Here is a 20,771-nt window from a genome sequence, read left to right on the forward strand (position 1 = left end):
TTATTCAGGATGTACCATTTCAATTTTTCAGCTGTGAGATGTAGTTTCCAGTAGTGCAATATTGCCTGCTTCTATTAGTAAGAATGTCTTTTGTTATTTCTTACTGAATTTGCCTGATTTTGAATTTGTCTCATCAGTGGTAGCTAGCTCTCCTCTGATTGTAGCATGTGAACTGTAGCTAGAATGCAAATTGACCTGGTTGTTAGAAAAGTCACCGTAATGTCACTATTGCCATTTGATCTTCTTTCTTCTAGGCTGCAGTAAGGCCTGATAAATTAACTGAAAACAACACCACGGTGGAGGTTGCAGCACTGTGGTAAGTGTTATTTTAAAAACTAGAGGGGAGAGACTGGGAAAGGAGCCGATATGGAATCAAGCCCAGGAGTGAGTCACTCAATGACAAATTGTCTGCAGTGTTTTGTGGCAAGATTAAAGTGCTGAGAATTTTGAAAGAGGAGAACGTGGTAGCTGGTAGCACTTTCTTGCTCACGGTGAAGGAAAAGAATATGCATGCAGAGTACTTGATGCTTCATAATTCCATAATGCTGTAAAACACACTAATCCATCCATTATCACCATGTGGTTGCTAATTATAGCATTATTATTTTCATTACTGCTTAAGTGAAAAACTGGGGAGAAGTGTCATGTTTGCCATCAGTAACATCCCAAGTTTAGTTTATGTCTGCAAAAAGGGAAGGAAGATTTTAGTCTTATTGCACATTTATTACAGTAGAACTAATCTAAAGTCTTTCTAATGAGGTGATTTATTATCTTTTTTCCTCTTAAAGTGCCTTTCTAGAAGATGACCATAGAGGATCTCCCAGAACCTTCCTTAGAAGGAGATTCCCTCATTGAAAGAGATCGGTTCTTATTCTCAAGCTCTGAAACATCTGTTAGTTTTTCTGTTGCTGCAGCACCAATGCCTTCAGACTGTGGTATGTACTTTCAACAGAAAATTTGCAATCAGCAGAGAAGAAATTTGAATAATAAATTTTAACATAAGCTGTCAGCTCTAAATTTATTCTTTGTATTCAGAAAAAGTTAACTGCTTCTTAAATGAATTCTCTATTATTTTTAAAGGAAGTGAAAGATGGAAGACCCATGTTTTTTCTCTTTTTCTTACTGCATAGATTTTAAATTATAATATCTTTTCCTTTTTACTTTTTCTTCTGTGTGGCAGATGTTTGTATGTTTTTTTACATGTCAGTGTAGAACTGGGTAGTTTGATAAGGTGTAAAATTGCAGTAATTGGATGTAGTTAAGCAGTGACGTCACCTTTAAAATCTCTAAAGTCACACTTTTTCTTGTGCTTTCAATATGTAACCAATAGACTATAGGGTGATAGTTCTGTTGGAAGTGTAGATGTTTGTGGTGGTAAGAACTGTGAAATGCGTGTTAGAAAATTATATCACATATCGGTGATCAGTGTTTGAAATAATGATGAATTGTCTTTCCATGTATGCATCATAATATTTTAAACAGGATATATAATATATTAAAATGTCACAGCAGGTAAGGATCTTCATAGAAAGGTACAACTATTATGCCTTTGAATATTGCAGAAGATGTTAGTGACATCTGTATACTTTAATAATTACTGCCTCCACTTCTGTTTTTCCTGTGCATTGATTACAGCAATCAACTGTATTCAGGAGAAGCAAATACATGTAATGTTCTGTCTTTGACAGACTCAGCACTCGAGACCCATTTGATGAGTTAGCACTGGTTGGCAATCTTAATAGTCCCATAAGATACTTGTTATAGTACATAAACATGTGTCTGTAGCCAGTTCTCATAACTTGTCTGCCCTGTTCTACTGTAAGTACTGCCATGATTTTTCCCTTCTGCTTTACTTATGCCTTAGAAAATTTTTTCATTCATCCTTCTTTAAACATTGTTGGGTTGTGATATCTTGTAATAACACTACAATATCACTGTCTGTCCTACTTGGTCTGTGCCTACTCAGTGAATAAATAAAATTTCTTTTACAGGAGGTCACTGTCACCTATGTAACAGTAATGTTACTGAATCTAGGTAATGAAGGTTAAACAACCATGGACAAAGATTCCTGGTCGTTACATTAAGTGCGTTTATTTTTCCTTAATACGGTTGAGTGTAGTAATCAATGCGTGTGGAAGCAGGTGGAGAAAGTAATGTTTTAAAGTAGCTAGATATCATTGTCATCCTTTCATGAAACTTTTTGTTCTAACAAATTTTCTGTAACATTTCTTTGGTTTGCAAATACTACAGCTGATCATCTGTTAAGCACCTGTGATGCTTGTTAGTAATACATAGTATATTCTCAGGTTTTTACTCTAGCATTCTGATTGTAACAGAGTTGATTTTCCTTACATTATTTGGTTCGGGTTTGTAGCTAGAAGTCTTTCTGGTAGAGCAGGAATCATGCATGTTGTGTAGGATCATAAATCTCATTGGCTAGTTGTCTGTTTACTTCATAGCTGTCAGGATTAGATAACTGTGGTTTATGGGGAAGTTAAATGTTAGAAGAAAAATATCACCATTTAATAATGAGGTGTTTTTTTACACCTATACTTTGGGTTGCCTGAAGCAACTTGAGGTTTAAAATCCTAAAAATGTATCTTTTTTCTGATCTTTGTTTGGTGGCTTAATTTTTAAAGATGCTTCTTACCTGCAGCTGCCACCAGCTGAGTTTGATACATTAATTAAATACCTGAAAATAACTGAGGACATAGAATGCCTTCCTGATTTGTGGATGTGTTTATATTTTTGTATGTTTTATGTAAATTGTGATGGGAGAAGGAAAATACATGTTTTGTAGCATACGGAGAAATCATGTATGCATTTGATCACTGAGAGATCAAGAGACTTTTCTATGCTTGGGAACAGTTTAGAATCAGCAGTCTTTGGCTAGTTTGAAGCAAGAGTTGACCCTAGTTAGTCTAGTCACTGCACATCTGTTGGTCCTTGCCTAAACTTAAAATCAGTCTTGCAGTATCATTGTATTGGATGCTGTTTCAAAGCTTCTTCAGAAGTACAAGCAAGACCTTAGCATTAAAGGAAAAACAGGCCAGGTGTGAAAGAAAATTTTCTAAAGTAATTCAACATTCTGATTTTCCAGTGTGATTAGTAATGAAGTGACTCTCCTATTCTTTACCTCTGAGTTTGAAAAGCTAGATGCTTGTAAAAATTAGAATTACTCCTAATGTCTCCTTTTTTTTAACAGAGTTTTCCTTCTTTGATCCCAATGATGCAGCATGCCAAGAAATACTTTTCAACCCCAAAACATCAGTTTCTGAATTGTTTGCTATCCTAAGGCAGTGGGTTCCACAGGTTCAGCAGAATATTGATATTATTGGGAATGAGGTGAGATACAAATATGAAGATCCTTGAATGCTTTCAGTGTTAAAGAAATACTATGTTGACAACTAATAGAACCACTTAATTCAGAAGCAGAACTACTCATAAACACAAGATGCAGTTTCTGCCTTTTTAACAAGTAGTTATTGATCAGTGCCTTGTATTCCACATGTTATCAGCTTTCATGTGAAAAAAGAAGGATGATGGGTAAAAATTCAGTACATTTGGATGGATGGTAGGAACAATGTTTCTTCTCAAAGCAGTTGTTTCTAGAGACCTTTCAGCTTGTTGTTCCAATATCCTGCTTAGCAGTAACTACAAGTATATGAAGTTACAGTGAAGGCTGAGCTTGAGGATGATGTTTCCAAGGCACAAAATGAGTTAGAAACTGAAATTTCTTTGCAACTTGCAGTAGGCTACTTTCAGAAGACATCTTGTTTCTGGGTGTTATTATTCCATATTTCTATTCTGCTTTCTTATTTTTCTTCTTCTGGATTACAGGCTTTTCTAGACAGATGAGGAAGTATAGTAAAGATTCTTCCTACTGTGTAGGTTAAATGGGGGCTTTCTTATTGGGGAGGGAAGGGCAGGATTTTTGGGAGATCAAAGAACAAAGGGAGAGACTTTGTGAATTATGTCACTTACCTGTAGTTCAGTTAAGCAGTTAACTTTTCAGCATGTTAGAAGTAAGAATATAAAAAAGCTTTAAAATCTGTAAACAATGAAGGCTAATGATCTGAATATAATACTATTTACTGCTTCGGTGAATGTTGCTAAGTTCTGCAGTTACAGTCAGTGCTGGCAGGCACTGTTGTTATTAGCCACTGAAATGAATCCAGGAGTCGATATATCTGAAATGACTTCCTAAATAATACTGATGTCACGAGAGGTGCTGGAGCTAAAATGTGCTTGTTTTCCACTTGTCTTTCAGATCATTAAAAAGGGTTGCAATGTGAATGACAGAGATGGACTGACTGATATGACTCTCTTGCATTACACTTGCAAATCAGGTGCTCATGGTATTGGTGAGTAGAGAAATGTCATTATAGATGTAAAAACCTAATAATTCACCAAGACTAATCCCACTATTACAGAACTTTCCTTTCAGGAGATTTTATTTTTTTTTTAGTTCTTGGGTTTTGGGTTTCTATTGGCCATCACAAAGGAAGATACAGAACTGTAGCTCAGTTGTCACTAGCAGTTAGAAGTAATTTGGGTTGGTGGTATAAGTATTATAAAAAATAGTACCAGTTAAAATGTATATTTAATGTAGCAAAGTATATTTCAGACTAAGGTAGGAACAGTGAAGAAAGCTACGGAACTTTTTTTCTTATATCAGTGAAACAAGAACATTGAGGTGACTGGCTGTTCTTTTTTTTTTTTTTTTTCCTTTCACCAGGAACATGTCAGGGCACAATCTTTGTTTGCATTATACAGATCATAATTACTGGAAATAAGAGCAAATTTACCTCTCTTTGAACACCCCTATTAGGTTCTCTGTTTTGTATTACTTTTTTGTTGACCTGAACACAGTTATGCTCTGAGTTAGAACTAAATTTCTGAGTTGACACACACAAAATCACTGGCCACTGGCAAATTCTGTAGTGCCACAAAATCTTAATGTACCAACCTATAGCAAAAAGCATCAACATAGCTCAAAAGCTCAAGAATAAATGTTGTGATGATCTTGTCTTTTAATAGAGTATATAAAGACTTGTATTAGTACATCAGATCACTATAATCACTAAGCAACCACACACAACATCATTCCACTACTAGTTTAAAGGCTACTGAATTTCTACTAATGAGAAGCCATAGTTAATAAATACCATCTTCTCATCCCAAGTCACGAACTAATTCCAAACAAGCATTCTAATACTGAGATTTACAAAACTGGTGCCAATTCTTGAAGATTAGTATCTCAATCCTGCCTCAACATACAAGCAAATACTCACCAGAACTCACTTTGGAAGTTATGTGTGTCGCATCTAATTTCTTGGATTTGACCAATGATGAAGACCACATGGGAGAATTTCGTCCAGAGCTTTTTTTGTGACTAGAAGCCTTGCTTATTTTAGAAAGAGGTGCAAAGATACCTGGAGACAAAATTTTATATGCCAATAAAAGAACCAATAACAACATTAATGTAACAAAACTTTCTGGCTACTATCTCTCACATTAATTTAATTAGGGTTTTTTCTCAGCCGCCATCATGGTTTGCCATGCTGTCAAAGCACTTGTAAGGTACGAAAGACCAGCTAAACAGTGAAACCAAAAGGTTGATCAAGTAACTTCAACGGAGTAATTCAGGAAGTCAGTAAAACTACCAATTAGAATCTTGGTCCTAATGGTAATATTCAGTCTCAGCTGTTACAAAACCTAAGAGTTGGTAAATTATGACTGTCCATGAAATATGGATTAAAATACCTCAAGCTGGAAGTCAGAAAACCACTAGAGGCATGACTCTCTTAAAAAGAAAGGCAAAGCAGCTGAAGAAACGTGGCCATTATTGTTACAACACAAGCAAATGGCTTCAAAAATCTAGATGGAAAACCAGAAAAAATTATTGTCTCTCAGATTCAAGAAAATAACTAGACATAACTAGAAATTTTGACTGGCTGGTTGCTTCAGTGGTTTTGCACATAATTGCAGCCAAAAGATTAGGAACAGTTAAAAGAAGAAAACAAACGAAGCACTAAGAAAAAAAAAGCAACAGAATTTGTTATCTGTTTTTATTCTTACAATCATATCTCGCAACACTTCTAAAAATCCAAGTTTTAGGAAAATATAAGAAAATAATTCAAGTTTATACCGCGTTTTGGTGCGCACTTGAAGTACTGCACTTTTCCAACACTTCCATTGTTCTTTCCTTCTGGTTCATCTAGCTCTATGCCAGCCCACTGGCCACTGGCAAATTCTGTAGTGCCACAAAATCTTAATGTACCAACCTATAGCAAAAAGCATCAACATAGAATAACTTTGTTAAGCAAGCACTGTTTACAAGAAAACAGAAGAAATTACGAAGGGGACAGCAAGTCATCTCCAAGTTTTCGATCACAACAGAGAAATAGGAATGTAACAATCTCCCTTGATTATTGCCACTCCTATTTTTCTATGCCAGGCTATGCATGTTCTGAAATGTATTGGTCCTTCTGCATATATTTTGTATTAAGTAAAAACAGCAGTTATGGACAGATCTCATAACAGACAAGAATTGGACAGCAAGCTCCACTGCGTAATGCAGCTCCCAGTCCACAAGGCTCAGGAGTATATGCCTAACAAGAAGTGTTAACTTTCAGTGTCTTTCACACCAACAGTTCCAGAATCAAGGCTAGGGATCTTATTGAACTGGAGGTTCCATGGAAATACTATGAAAAAAAATAAAATCTATAAACATATATCACTATGTATAAATATGTATATATATATATTTATACATTACAAAGGTTGAAGGGCACACCTTCACAGAATCACCAAGGCTGGAAAAGACCTTTAAGATCATCAAGTCCAGCCTGTGACCAACACCACCACTTCGGTTAGACCATGGCACTAACTGCACATCCAGCCGCTCCTTGAACACATCCAGGGAGGGTGCCTCCACTGCCTCCCTGGAAAGTCCACTCCTATGTCTAACCACCCTCTCCGTGAGGAAGTGCTTCCTAATATCCAACCTAAACCTCCCCTGGAGCAGCTTCAGGCCATGCCCTCTTGTCTTGTTGCTGGCTGCCTGGAAAAAGAGCCCAGCACCTCAATATCTTCCTTGAAGTGAGGGCCCCAGAACTGGACACAGTACTTCAGGTGAGGCCTCACCAGTGCTGAGTACAGGGACAGAATCACATCCCTACTCCTGCTGGCCACACTATTCGTGATACAAGCCAGGATGCCGTTGGCCTTCCGAGCCACCTGGGCACACTGCTGGCTCATGTTCAACCGGTTGGCAACCAGTAGTCCCAGGTCCCTCTTTGCCGGGCTGCTCTCCAGCCGCTCTTCCCTCAGTCTGTAGCACTGCCGGGGGTTATTGTGGCCAAAGTGCAGGACCCTGCACTTAATCTTGTTGAATTTCATGCCATTGGCCTCGGCCCATCGACCCAGCCTGTCCAGGTCCTCCTGCGGCTTCCTCCTACCCTCCGGCAGATTGACACTTCCCCCTCAACTTTGTGTCATCTGTGAACTTACTGAGGGTGGACTCAATCCAGGTTGTCAATAAAGATGTTGAATAGGACTGGGCCCAGTACTGATGCCTGGGGGACACCGCTGGCCACCGGATGCCAGCTGGATGCAGCGCCATTCACCGTCACTCTCTGGGCCTGGGCATCCAGCCAGTTTTTAACCCAGCGAAGGGTGCACCTGTCCAAGCCGTGGATTGCTAGCTTCTCCAGGAGGATGCTGTGTCAAAGGCCTTGCTGAAGTCAAGGTAGACCACATCCACAGCCTTCCCCTCATCAACTAGACAGGTCACCGAGTCATAGAAGGAGATTAGATTGGTCAGGCAGGACCTTCCTTTCCTAAACCCATGTTGGCTGGACCTGATTCCCTGGTTGTCTTCTACGTGCTGCTTGATGGCACTCAGGATGATCTGTTCCATAACCTTGCCAGGCACCAAGGTCAGGCTGACAGGCCTGTAGTTCCTTGGATCCTCCTTCCAGCCCTTCTTATGGATAGGTGTCACACTGGCCAGCCTCCAGTCATCTGGGACCTGCCTGGTCATCCAGGACCAGTGATAAATGATGGAGAGTGGCTTAGCCATTTCTTCCACCAGCTCCCTCAGCACCCTAGGATGAATCCCATCCAGACCCATGGACTTGTTTGAATCTAAGTGATATAGCAGTTCCCTAACTACTTCCTCCTGGAATATAGAAGGGGTATTCTGCTCCCCATCCCTGTTTACCAACTCAGGGACCCAGTTGTCCTGAGTGTAGCTAGTCTTCTTGTTAAAAATTGAGGTGAAGAAGGTGTTAAGCCTTTTCCTTGTCCTCCATTAATAAGTTCCCTCCCTCATCTGATAAGGAATGAAGATTTTTCCCTCACCCTCCTTTTGTTATTTATGTATTTCTAAAAGCATTTTTTATTATCAGTTGCAGAGATAGTTAGTTTAAGTTCTAGCTGAGCTTTTGCATCTCTAATTCTCTTTCTCTATGCCCTTAAAATATCCTTGAATATTCCTGATTTGCCTGCCCCTTTTTCAAAAGTTGATAGACTCTTTTATTTCTGAATTCTTGTAATAGTTCCCTGCTCAACCAGGCTGGTCTACTTCCCCGCCAGCTCCTTTTTCAGCACTAGAGTCAACCTGCTCCTGTGCCTTCATAATTTCATTCCTAGAGTAAGCCCAGCCTTCCCTGGCTCCTTTGTTTTTGAGGGCTGCTTCCCAGAGTGATCTGGCAAAGGTGGACTTTGTTGGTGTTTGCAGATCACAAATGTCAGCAATGTGGCATATAATTTTTTTCTTTTTTCAGTCAGATACTAAAATACCTAGTTTTGATGTGTGACACATTATTTAAATTAGAGATAAACAGGTAGTGTTATTATATTAGATATTTCGGCCTTTTATGATAAAAAGCAAAGTTTTCTGCATCCTAATTCTGAAAATAAAATCAAGAGTAATTGTTCTGGTGTGAGCTTTGAGGGTTTAACATACATTGTATGACACATAATCATGTACATGTTCTTTGAGGTCAAATAAAGCGCTAATGTGTATTTTTTAAAACTTTCCTTGCAGGTGATGTTGAAACTGCTGTAAAATTTGCAAAGCAGCTTATTGATTTGGGTGCTGATAGCAGTTTACGCAGCCGCTGGACAAATATGAATGCCTTGCATTATGCTGCCTACTTTGATGTTCCAGAACTTATTAGTGTTATTTTGAAAAATGCAAAGCCAAAAGGTAGGTGTTGCTAATTTGGTTTCTTGTAGTTGTCTGTGTTTTGTTACTCTGTTGACTCTAAGCTCGTGTGTGGTGCTCTTTAAATGAGGGTTTTATTTATCCCTTATACATAAATTATTTCTTATTTCTTATTCTTTTAGTCAGCTTCATTTATTAATTTTTCTCTTAACCTATTTTTTTGTGTATGTTTAATTCACTGATTCCATTGCTGGTTTTTGAACTTGAGCTTTGTGTAACATGGTAGAGAACTATCTAATAGAATGGAAAGCAAACAGGTTAATTCTGGATTGTTGAGGACTAGAAGAATGTATGCAGAAAACCAAAAATGTAACTATTCTGGTAAATTCTTAGGATTTTTAAAGTTTCTTAAACATTGAGAAGTGCATTAGAAATACTGAGGAAAGAGCAAAGGAGAAGTTGAACTTCGGTAGTGGCATGTGGCAAACCAGTGACATAATCAACTTCGGCATGCTTATTTTTTCCACTTCTTGGCTATCTCGGAGGTCATGTGTAAGGAACAGTTTGACTTTAGTGTTTGGCATAAATAGATAGTACCTTTTGGAATTATGACACGAAGGATTGGTAATTGGAGCCCTATTTAATACTAATGCAAATGGAAATACAGAACTTATCTGAACTAGAACAATTTGTTCCTGATGTGGACAGGATGTCAAAATCAGTAAGCAAATTTAATACTAAAATTGTATGACAGCTAATTTGTTCTACTGAATACACTTCTGATTGTGCCATTTTGCACAATGATTAATGCCCTTTTTCAGCTAGTTGTAGCTAAAAACTGTCTTGAACTTCTGAAAAGTTGATAGGTTTTTGGAGGACATAAGGCTTGCTTGCCATGTCTCGAATCATAATGGAGGTAATTGTTAAACTGTGCTGATATTGATACGACATGCTTAAGAGGTAACAAGTGTAGGCTGGTAACAAAAGGCAAATTAAGATGGCACAGTAGTAAAGTTCACATCACATTTCAGTAGTCTGGCATATGTAATTTTGCATCAGCAGATTAGATAATATTTTTGATCTCACTTCCATGTGGTGTTCTTATCTCCTCCTGTGCAGTGCCTACAGAACAGGTGGGAATTTGCTCAGATTTCGAAGGAGGCCACTGGTTAAATGCCTTGGCAGTTGGCAACTCTTGGACAAGGAGATTATTTTTATTTTTATTTTTTTAATCTCAGTAAATGTTGAAAATGTGACATGAAAACAATGGACAGTCTGTATTAATAGAATAATTTTAGCTCCATACTGTGGCAGGCAGTTTGCAGAGAAGGGAGGATGTACATAGAAGGCAAATATGCCATGGATGGATCCACACTGAACTGGAGAAAAGATGGTTGTTGATGTATAAATAACTCTTTAAGACAGTGGTGTACTGACTTTGAGACACCCTTTGTGAAAAAGCCAGTCCCACAGTTGTTTCCTTTTGATTTACTGTTAATCTATTTCCTTTGTGATGCTCTGAAGTTAAATTCTTTGTACAGATTAGCTCCTCAATTGTTAGAGCAGTGAGCTAGTTTGGTCTTAGATTTTTAGAAGCTTTAAATGTAAAAATTGTTCAGGGCTTAAGAATTAGAAATGTTGTGTAATGCCTATTAGACAATAAACTGAAACCTGCATGGGTTGCTAATGGCAGACCATTGCCGCATACCTTTTCTCCTAGATAGTTTGGGGGTAGTTACTGGGTAACATCTGATATATATGTGTTCTTTTTTGTCACCTGTACTATACCAACTTAGAAATAGAACAAAGTTGTAAGAAAACTGAAAACTCAAAGCATGAAGCTTCAAAGTCTGAGGAAGTCACAGTAGTCTAATTTTAAAAATAAAAATCTACACATCAGTTACTTTTTAAAATAGGAGTGGATGGAACTGTTGCTGACGAAGTAGCTGATGTTACTTACCACTATTTCTGCAAATTTGTTCCTATGTGTTCAGAAAATACTTGATAGCCTTATTAATCCTGGAGGTTTCAATGATTGTATGCAACTACACAGCTTCTACTCGGTTTTCAACTGGCAATGGTTATTTGATATACAAAAGGTACATCTGCATGTGTAATTGTTGTTAAGGTTGTGTCATGTGAATGCAGTCTTTTTTTCATACACGTGCCAATTAGATTTCAAATAGCTGTTTGTGTTCATGTTAGTGCAATTGTTAAACTGTTAGAATTTGATCACAAATTTTTTGTATTTCATCTTTATAAATTTCAGAGTCGATCTTTATTAGTATGTATAAAGCTGAAATATTTATGCAGACATATTTATATACTGTATATATATGTTGGTGTTCTATTTGTCCCTGAAATATTGAGTATAACTATATAAGGATGCTGATACAGTTGGGATATACTTTATCATATTGTGAGATTGACTAGTGTTCTTTGGGACAATGATGGATACTGGAAAATGTTAGGAGGTTGTATGGCCTATAGAAATTTTTATGTTGCTTACCAGTACTTCAAATTGGAGTGTTGTTGCTAGTACTTGCTAGCTTTTGGTTTGTGTATTAAATGAGCTGGAATTTTTAATTAACAGTCATATACATAATTGACTCAAACTGCCATCTCTCTTGTGTAGTTTATGAGAGGAGCCAAAGACTTAATGGACATTAAAACTCCAGTCTTCTGGAACAGTAGTAACTTCATAGCAGATTGAAAGATATATTGGGAACAACTGACAGAAATGTTCATTATGCTAGATCTGTTCTAGTCAAATGCAGTGCTCCTATTTTACAGATGATCAGTGCAAGACCCTTCAGAGTGCAATTCTTTGAAAACAGAAATTGTAAAAATCACTAGCTCTAACTTTGTTCTTGGCCATTAGTAATTAAATCAATGTAAAGCAGAAGTTTAATCAGTTTTCCTGATTGAAGATGATTCTCATTTAAACATTTGACTTCTAATAGAACTATTTCCAAAACACTAATTTTCATGTAAACCTAAAGTTACTAATGTGTTAATCTTTGTACAGTAGATCGGGCATCCTATAGCAACAATTTTGCATCAGTATTATAAAATGAATGCAAGTAAATGCTTCTCTTCCAGGTTGGTTCATGATATGAATAAAAAGATTAAGATAAGCTTGATATTCTAGTACAATAATTTCTTATATGCATTGAGTATATGAATAGTGATGTCTCTGTATAAATGTTAACATAAAGCATAAAAATGAATAGAACCTGTAGGGTGAAATGTTCATGTCACAGACTTACATACCTTACATGTAATGTTTAATTGCAGATGTGGATGCCACCTGTAGTGATTTTGATTTTGGAACAGCTTTGCATATTGCTGCATTCAACCTATGTACAGGAGCTGTCAAGTGTTTACTGGAACACGGAGCCAATCCTGCCTTTAGGGTAAGGAGTCTTAGATTCAACAAAAGGTGAACAAAGTACATGGAAAAATTGAACAGTCTGTCCAGGACTTTTGTTAGCTAAAGATGTGTGACGTGGAGTGATAGTGCCTCAGAAAAAGTATTTATAACTTGTAGTTATGATTTTGTATGCTTTGTCATACTTGTGTGTTGAAGTTTGTGGGTTTGTGTCACAGTCCAGTTCACTAGAAATAGCTTTCAAGATCTTCTTCTATTGTTGCATCAACTTTCATTTGTTAATACTCTTTTTCTGGCTTGCAACAGTTGTCATGGCAGTAGTGGATCTTTTCAGAAATACTGGAGTGCAATCAGTGACCTCAAAAAATGCAGGCTGTTGCTTAGCAGTAAACTTAGTCTTAGCATAACTAACTGATAATGAAGAAGGATTAATTGCTCTGCTTACTAACTAAATAATAGGCCAGAGTTATAGTGTAAAGTGCTTCTATATGTGTCTAGCCAGAAATCTTGGGGTTTTGGTAGGTTTTTTTTGTTTTTTTTGTTGGGGTTTTTCTTGGTCTTTTGTTTAGTGTTGGTTGGTTTATTTTAGCACAGGCTCTATCTTATTTCCATTTTCAAATTAATTTTTTAATAAAAAACTGTAATTTTTTAAAGCGTACTCAAAAGTACCCTTCAATGTAGCACTACTGTTGTGAAATCTTCTGGAACATCATAATTCATGCAGTTCTTCATTATATTCAACTTACATCTGTTTAAAACCCACTGTTTACTTGGTCTCATTATTTAGTGTGCATGTACATGTTTCAAATTCTGCAGCAGCAGTACGTTTGAGTCTGTTGTCACAGGGAATGCTGCTGTCTAGTTGCACAAGCATTCTGAGCTGGCAAAAGGTGGCTCTGCCCTTGAGGAAAGCCACTGTGCCCACTTTTCCCTTTTTCTCTCAGCTCTGCCCCTCCCTTATTTTGACACCAGGATTTGCAGGGCACCTGGTGGGAATTGCAAGACTGGTGTCATCAAAACAATTGCTAATGTAATTACTAAAAACTCAAAACAAACTTCCCACTCAATTTTAACCCTATTTTAAAGGCACTGATGTGAATGGGGCTGACCTTTTACTTACAGAATGACTTTAGATTTTAAAGGAATGGTAGATGTTCAATTCTTTAGTCCCACAACAAAGTTCTGACCAGAGACAGAGTGTAGAGTTTGCATATATGAGGACAGCAGAGTGTAAAGGCTGAGTAATGATTATGGTTTTCTACTGTTAAGAAGGGAGATTTATAATGAGCTTAGGGAAGGTTGAGCTTTTTGTCTGTTATTTAAGGAAATGAAGCAAGTACAGTCTTGCTCTGTGTCATTCCCTATTTGAGCTTCTGGTAATTTCTGAGTCCAGGGTGTCAGCTTGAGACATATTTGGAAGATTGAAATCATGTTTCCACAAACTTAGGGAAAATTGCAGATAGGCGAATATCCATACTAATGCCTATGCTAAAGAAAGCCCAGGTGGAGTTTGCCATTGTAGCAGCCTGACAGCCCAATACTGTACTTGCTGTCTGACCAGCTGCCCTTGGGTGAAGGTTAGCTCCAGATGAGCTGGTAATGCAACATTTCTGGCCTAGGGCGAGTGTGACATGGAATGTGTGGGGAATCACAGTCACTGCTCCCTGAGAGTGGGAAAGGGCTCCATCCTTAATGAATTTCTCATATATTAGTCTGTATCTAAATAAACCTGAAGAGATTTATTCAAGTATTTATGTGAGGCATCAACCTGTGTAATGTATATATGCAACATGTGTTAATTAAATTCTGTCTTACATTTGGAATAAGCCTCACCAAGGAGTAAACTAGAAACATGCTAAATTCTTCAGGAGGTGTTAGCTTTATAATGTTGGCATTGTGGACCAGAATTACTGCTTGCTTTCCTAAATTTGTGTTCAGATACACAGATATATACACAGGTGTTTTTTTCATGTGTTTTGAGTACTGAAAATTTTCTTAAGATTAAAAATTTTGGTAAGTTAGCACATTTGAAAATAAGACACTGTAAATGCTAATTTATGTACCTAAGGATGTTTTGGCATCTTTATTTGAAAATGTAGATTTTTTATAATTGTTTATATTATAGGAAAAATTTCTAACAAAGAGGGTTTAAAAATTTAATTTTCTGCTGTGGTTTTGCCTGATCAGCTTTATCTTGTCACAGTGTTACATTCTGTGCTGTTTGTTTCTACAGAACGACAAAGGCCAGATTCCAGCAGATGTGGTTCCTGATCCAGTAGATATGCCACTGGAAATGGCAGATGCAGCAGCCAGTGCGAAAGAAATCAAGCAGATGTTGGTGGATGCAGTGCCTCTTTCATGTGACATCTCAAAAGCCATGATCCCAAACTATGATCATGTTACAGGCAAGGCCATGCTTTTGTCACTTGGCCTGAAACTGGGAGACCGTGTTGTTATTGCAGGACACAAGGTATGATGAGAAACTTTGTACTACCCTTGTAGTTTCTGGACAGTTGATTAATTTATCCCTTTGGAGATATATCTCAATTTTAAAAGTCTTAAACACGTTCTGTAAACTATGAACTCTGAAGGGCAGTAAGGATCTGGTTGCAACACGTAATGAACAGGAATCGAACAGTTATGTGTTAAAGAAAATCAGCACTATGAAAAGCTGTTTTTACAAGTACAGTCTGCATTTGTATCTGTAAACAATTTTTCAATACTCCTTTAGTACATCAGCATGGCTCAGTATTTATTAACACAAATGGTGTCACATCAAAAAGATGATAAAATTTGCAGAATACTGTGTTAGTTGCCCAGCTTTCAGTTGCAGGGCTTTTCAACTAGCTTTTTTTAAGGGAGCCAAAGCTGTTGTACAGTAGTTGAGAAGGAGGAATGTGCTTGTGCTTTTTTGGTCTTACTTTTCCACATCTGCTTTCCTCTCTTCCTTTCTTTTTGTACGAGGAGCTGTTCTGCATTACTTCCATGTCAACTCCCACCCATTTTCTTCATTTGTCTTAATGGAGAAGTTGATTTCAGCTCTGCCTTCCCCTCTCCCTTGATACTTACAAATATGAGAACAGGATGATGCAAATGATGCCCAATTCTTAACTTCCTCTTGGATCAATTCTCATTTCCAGAATATGCAAGGTGGGAGGAGGGCACTGGAATGGCAGCATTTTCACAAGCTATGTTTATGGATTTCTGTTCTCTTTCCTCCTTCTGTTATCTTCTAATGTGTCAGCTTTAATGAAGCTTGAAAGCTTAGCACAGTGAATGCCAGAGGAGAAGTGGATTCCTCCCTTGATTCCTACAGCACCTGTCATCCTAATTGTCTTACAGGGTAGAAAGCTGTGCAGGAAGGTGTTTCTGGGTACATGGTTTGGTGTTCACCAGCTCATGCTCTGCTAGGTTATGTTACTGAAATGGACACCCAATGAAATGTGAGTTCAGGGAAACCAGTAGCTGGAATAAAACTTTTGTGTTCCTATTATGTCCTCTGCTCCCTGCCTGCGCAACTTCTAAGGCTTGTGCAAAATTGGAGTGTCAGTTTTGTCATCTCCACCTCCAGTTTAAGATGCTGGTTTCTTCCCACTGTTTGGGAAGTGGCCCTTGGCTGTTATTTGCACAGAGGAATCTGTTCAGCTGCTTGGCCAAACCTACTCCAGCTGAATTAGACCTCTTGGTTGATAGCTAAAAAGTCTGGGTCTAGATTAGTGTGATGTACCTGCCTGTAACAAGTTTAAAGGAGATAATAGAATCATAGGGGTTGGAAGGGACCTCTGAAGATCATTGAGTCCAACCCCCCTTGCTGCAGCAGGAACACCTAGGGCAGATGACACAGGAGTGCATCCAGATGGGTCTTGAAAGTCTCCAGAGGAGACTCCACAACCTTTCTGGGCAGCCTGTTCCAGTATTCCATCAAGCTCACAGTAAAAAAGTTTTTCCTTGTGTTGAGGTAGAATTTCCTGTGTTGTAACTTGGTGCCATTTCCCCTTGTCCTATCACAGGCCGCCACTGAAAAGAGACTGGCCCATTCTTGACATCCACCCTTCAGATATTTATAGACATTAATAAGGTCCCCTCTTAGTCTTCTCAAGACTAAGCAGCCCCGGGTCTCTTAGCCTTTCCTTGTATAACAGATATTCCAGTCTCTTAATCATCCTTGTAGCTCTCTGTTGAACTCTTTCCAGTATATCTCTATTTCTCTTGAACTGGGGAGCCCAGAACTGGACACAATACTCCAGATGTGGTCTTATGAGGGTGTAGCCAGGGTCTGGCGGCCAGAAGATCTCATGCTGTACGGAAAGACAGGGTCCTCCCCCCCCCTCGGGACAGCCAATAGTGTATAGACTCTGATGTAAGCAAAACGAATGTGACGTTACTCAAGCTGTATAATGCCATGCCGCATGGCAATAAACGCCATTTTGCCATCCACCACATTGGTGTCTGTGTGCATATGGACCGAGCGACCAGGGGTTGGTCGCCGTGCCGTTCCTGAACCAGGTCGCCTTGCCTTTCCGAAGGCAACATGAGGGCAAAGTAGAGGGGTAGGAGAACTTCCCTTTACCTGCTGGCCACACTGTTCTTAATATATCCCAAGGTACTATTGGTTCTCTTGGCCACAAAGGCACACTGTTGTGCCATGGATAACTTGTCCATCAGGACCCCAAGCTCCTTCTCCATGGGGCTGCTTTCTAGCAGGTCAACCCCTAATCTGTACTGGTGCCTGGTGTTTTTTTCTTCCTAGGTGCAGGACTCTACACTTACTCTTGTTGAACCTCATGAGTTTCTTCTTTGCCCAGCTCTCCAGTCTGTCTAGATCTTCCTGGATGGCTGCACAGCCTTCAGTTGTATCAGCCAATCCTCCCAGCTTCGTATCATCCACAAACTTGCTGAGGATACACTCTATCCCCTCATCCAGGTCACTGATGAAGATCTGGCCCTATATTGATTCCCGGGGAACACCACTTGTCACAGATCTCCAACTGGACTCTGCACCATTGATCACAGCTCTCTGGGCTCTATTGTTTAGCCAGTTCTCGATCCATCTCACTGTCCACTCTTGTAACTCATATTTCTGAGCTTATCCACAAGGATGTTATGGGAGACATTGTTAAAAGTCTAGCTAAAGTCCAGGAAGACAGCATCCACTGTTCTCCCTGCATCTATCCGTTCTGTCACTCCATCATAGAAGGTTGTCAGATTAGTCAAACATGATTTCCCCTTGGTGAATCCATGCTGGCTACTCCTGATAACCTTCTTTTCTTCCATGTGCTTAGAGATGATGCCCAGAATGAGCTGCTCCATCATCTTTCCAGCGATGGAGGTGAGGTTGACGTGTCTGTAGCTACCCAGGTCCTGTTTCTTGCCCTTTTTGAAGACTGGAGTGACATTAGGTTTTCTCCAGTCCTCAGGCACCTCTCCTGTTTTCCAGGACTTTTCAAAGACGATGGAGAGCTGTCTGGCGATGACTTCTACCAGCTCCCTCAGCACACATGGGTGCAGCCCATCAGGGCCCATGGATTTATAGATGTCCAGTTTCCTTAACTGATCTTTAACCCATTCTACTTCAATCAAGATAAAGTCTTCCTTACGTCTGACTTCTGTGGTCTGGAAGGTTTGGGAATCCTGAGGGTCAGCCTTAGCATCAAAGACCAAAGCAAAGAAGGCAGTAAGTAACTCCACCTTCTCCATATCCTCCATCACCAGGGCATCTGCTTCATTCAGCAGTGGGCCCACAGTTCCTCTGGTCTCCCTTTTACCTCCAATGTACTTGAAGAAGCCTTTCTTGTCCTTGACTTCCCTTGCCAGTTCTAATTCTAAGGAGGCCTTAGCTTTCCTTGTTGCATCCCTACACTCTCTGACCACATTCTTGTATTTATCCTAAATGATCAACCCCTTCTTCCATGATCTATGAACTTCTTTCTTCCACTTAAGTTTGTTCAGAAAATCCCTGCTCAACCATGCAGGTCTTCTGGCTCTCTTGATTTCTTAATCTTCAGGACACTTCGATCTTGAGCCTGGATGAGGTGGTGCTTGAATATTAATCAACTCTCTTGGGCCCCCTTTCCTTCCAGTACTCTTTCCCATTGGATTTCTCCAAACAGTTCCTAGAAAAGGCCAAAATTAGCTCTTCTGAAATCCACGGTTTTGACCCTGCAAGGTGCTCGGCCCCTGCTGCACATGATTCTGAACTCTACCATCTCATGGTCACTACAACCAAGGCTGCTCCCCAACCTTAATGTCTTCTACCAGTCCATCTTTGTTTGTCAGTACAAAGTCTAGTAGTACACCTCTGCTTGTCGGTTCCTCCACCACCTGAGTCAAAAAGTTATCATCAGAGATCTTCAGAGTAAAAGAAGAATAGGCTCTGGGTCATGTTTATTTCTTTACAGGACATTATTAATGAAGAGCAGCTGGAAGGTTTTATAGTTAAATAAAAGAACAAACAAAAAGGTTTTTGTCTGTTTGCTGAGGGCTGGATTAGGCAGTGAAATCATAATAAAAAATGAACTGATATTATTAAAGTCACATGAGGTAATGAAAGCTGAGACACTGAAAGAACAAAGGTTTTTCTCACTAAAGCTAATTTAAAAATAAAATGCAAAAATTATTTTTTAAAATTTAATTTAAATGCATCCCTGTTATTTCCCCCTCGTTTGGTTGAACTATGTGACCTTATAATGTATATGTATGGAAACTGAGGTCCATGAGCAAAACTGGTTTGTCTTGATATTCTTGATATACTTATCCGTACAGAGTCTACTTTGCTGTTTCAATATATACTATGTAATGTTACAACCCCTGCTGGCTATTAAAATTTTGTTTAATCAAGAAGGATGAAATGCAAGTCTTACATATTGTGTCCAAAGAAAGAACAGAAGTACTGGCTAAGCTGCTACCAATAATTTGGTACCAGTCCTGGATGACCAGGCAGGTCCCAGATGACTGGAGGCTGGCCAGTGTGACACCTATCCATAAGAAGGGCTGGAAGGAGGATCCAAGGAACTACAGGCCTGTCAGCCTGACCTTGGTGCCTGGCAAGGTTATGGAACAGATCATCCTGAGTGCCATCAAGCAGCACGTAGAAGACAACCAGGGGATCAGGTCCAGCCAACATGGGTTTAGGAAAGGAAGGTCCTGCCTGACCAATCTAATCTCCTTCTATGACTCGGTGACCTGTCTAGTTGATGAGGGGAAGGCTGTGGATGTGGTCTACCTTGACTTCAGCAAGGCCTTTGACACAGCATCCTCCTGGAGAAGCTAGCAATCCACGGCTTGGACAGGTGCACCCTTCGCTGGGTTAAAAACTGGCTGGATGCCCAGGCCCAGAGAGTGACGGTGAATGGCGCTGCATCCAGCTGGCATCCGGTGGCCAGCGGTGTCCCCCAGGCATCAGTACTGGGCCCAGTCCTATTCAACATCTTTATTGACAACCTGGATTGAGTCCACCCTCAGTAAGTTCACAGATGACACAAAGTTGAGGGGGAAGTGTCAATCTGCCGGAGGGTAGGAGGAAGCCGCAGGAGGACCTGGACAGGCTGGGTCGATGGGCCGAGGCCAATGGCATGAAATTCAACAAGATTAAGTGCAGGGTCCTGCACTTTGGCCACAATAACCCCCGGCAGTGCTACAGACTGAGGGAAGAGCGGCTGGAGAGCAGCCCGGCAAAGAGGGACCTGGGACTACTGGTTGCCAACCGGTTGAACATGAGCCAGCAGTGTGCCCAGGTGGCTCGGAAGGCCAACGGCATCCTGGCTTGTATCACGAATAGTGTGGCCAGCAGGAGTAGGGATGTGATTCTGTCCCTGTACTCAGCACTGGTGAGGCCTCACCTGAAGTACTGTGTCCAGTTCTGGGGCCCTCACTTCAAGGAAGATATTGAGGTGCTGGGCTCTTTTTCCAGGCAGCCAGCAACAAGACAAGAGGGCATGGCCTGAAGCTGCTCCAGGGGAGGTTTAGGTTGGATATTAGGAAGCACTTCCTCACGGAGAGGGTGGTTAGACATAGGAGTGGACTTTCCAGGGAGGCAGTGGAGGCACCCTCCCTGGATGTGTTCAAGGAGCGGCTGGATGTGCAGTTAGTGCCATGGTCTAACCGAAGTGGTGGTGTTGGTCACAGGCTGGACTTGATGATCTTAAAGGTCTTTTCCAGCCTTGGTGATTCTGTGAAGGTGTGCCCTTCAACCTTTGTAATGTATAA

General features: G+C 39.8%; 1 protein-coding gene across 3 annotated transcripts in view; it reads left to right on the forward strand.

Moving 5' to 3' along the window:
- CLIP4 (CAP-Gly domain containing linker protein family member 4) overlaps positions 1 to 20,771 on the forward strand; it is a 34,184-nt gene that overhangs the window by 1,168 nt on the left and 12,245 nt on the right. For all 3 annotated transcript variants that reach the window (XM_051612969.1, XM_051612970.1, XM_051612971.1), the window contains exons 2-8: positions 255 to 316; positions 789 to 935; positions 3,206 to 3,345; positions 4,271 to 4,364; positions 9,056 to 9,217; positions 12,473 to 12,591; positions 14,800 to 15,036. In XM_051612969.1, coding sequence (XP_051468929.1) covers positions 803 to 935; positions 3,206 to 3,345; positions 4,271 to 4,364; positions 9,056 to 9,217; positions 12,473 to 12,591; positions 14,800 to 15,036 — 885 coding nt within the window. In that variant the 5' untranslated portion in view covers positions 255 to 316; positions 789 to 802. The remainder of the gene's footprint in view (positions 1 to 254; positions 317 to 788; positions 936 to 3,205; positions 3,346 to 4,270; positions 4,365 to 9,055; positions 9,218 to 12,472; positions 12,592 to 14,799; positions 15,037 to 20,771) is intronic.

Source organism: Apus apus, chromosome 3 (genome assembly GCF_020740795.1).
Source record: "Apus apus isolate bApuApu2 chromosome 3, bApuApu2.pri.cur, whole genome shotgun sequence".
Taxonomy (NCBI): Eukaryota; Metazoa; Chordata; class Aves; order Apodiformes; family Apodidae; genus Apus; species Apus apus.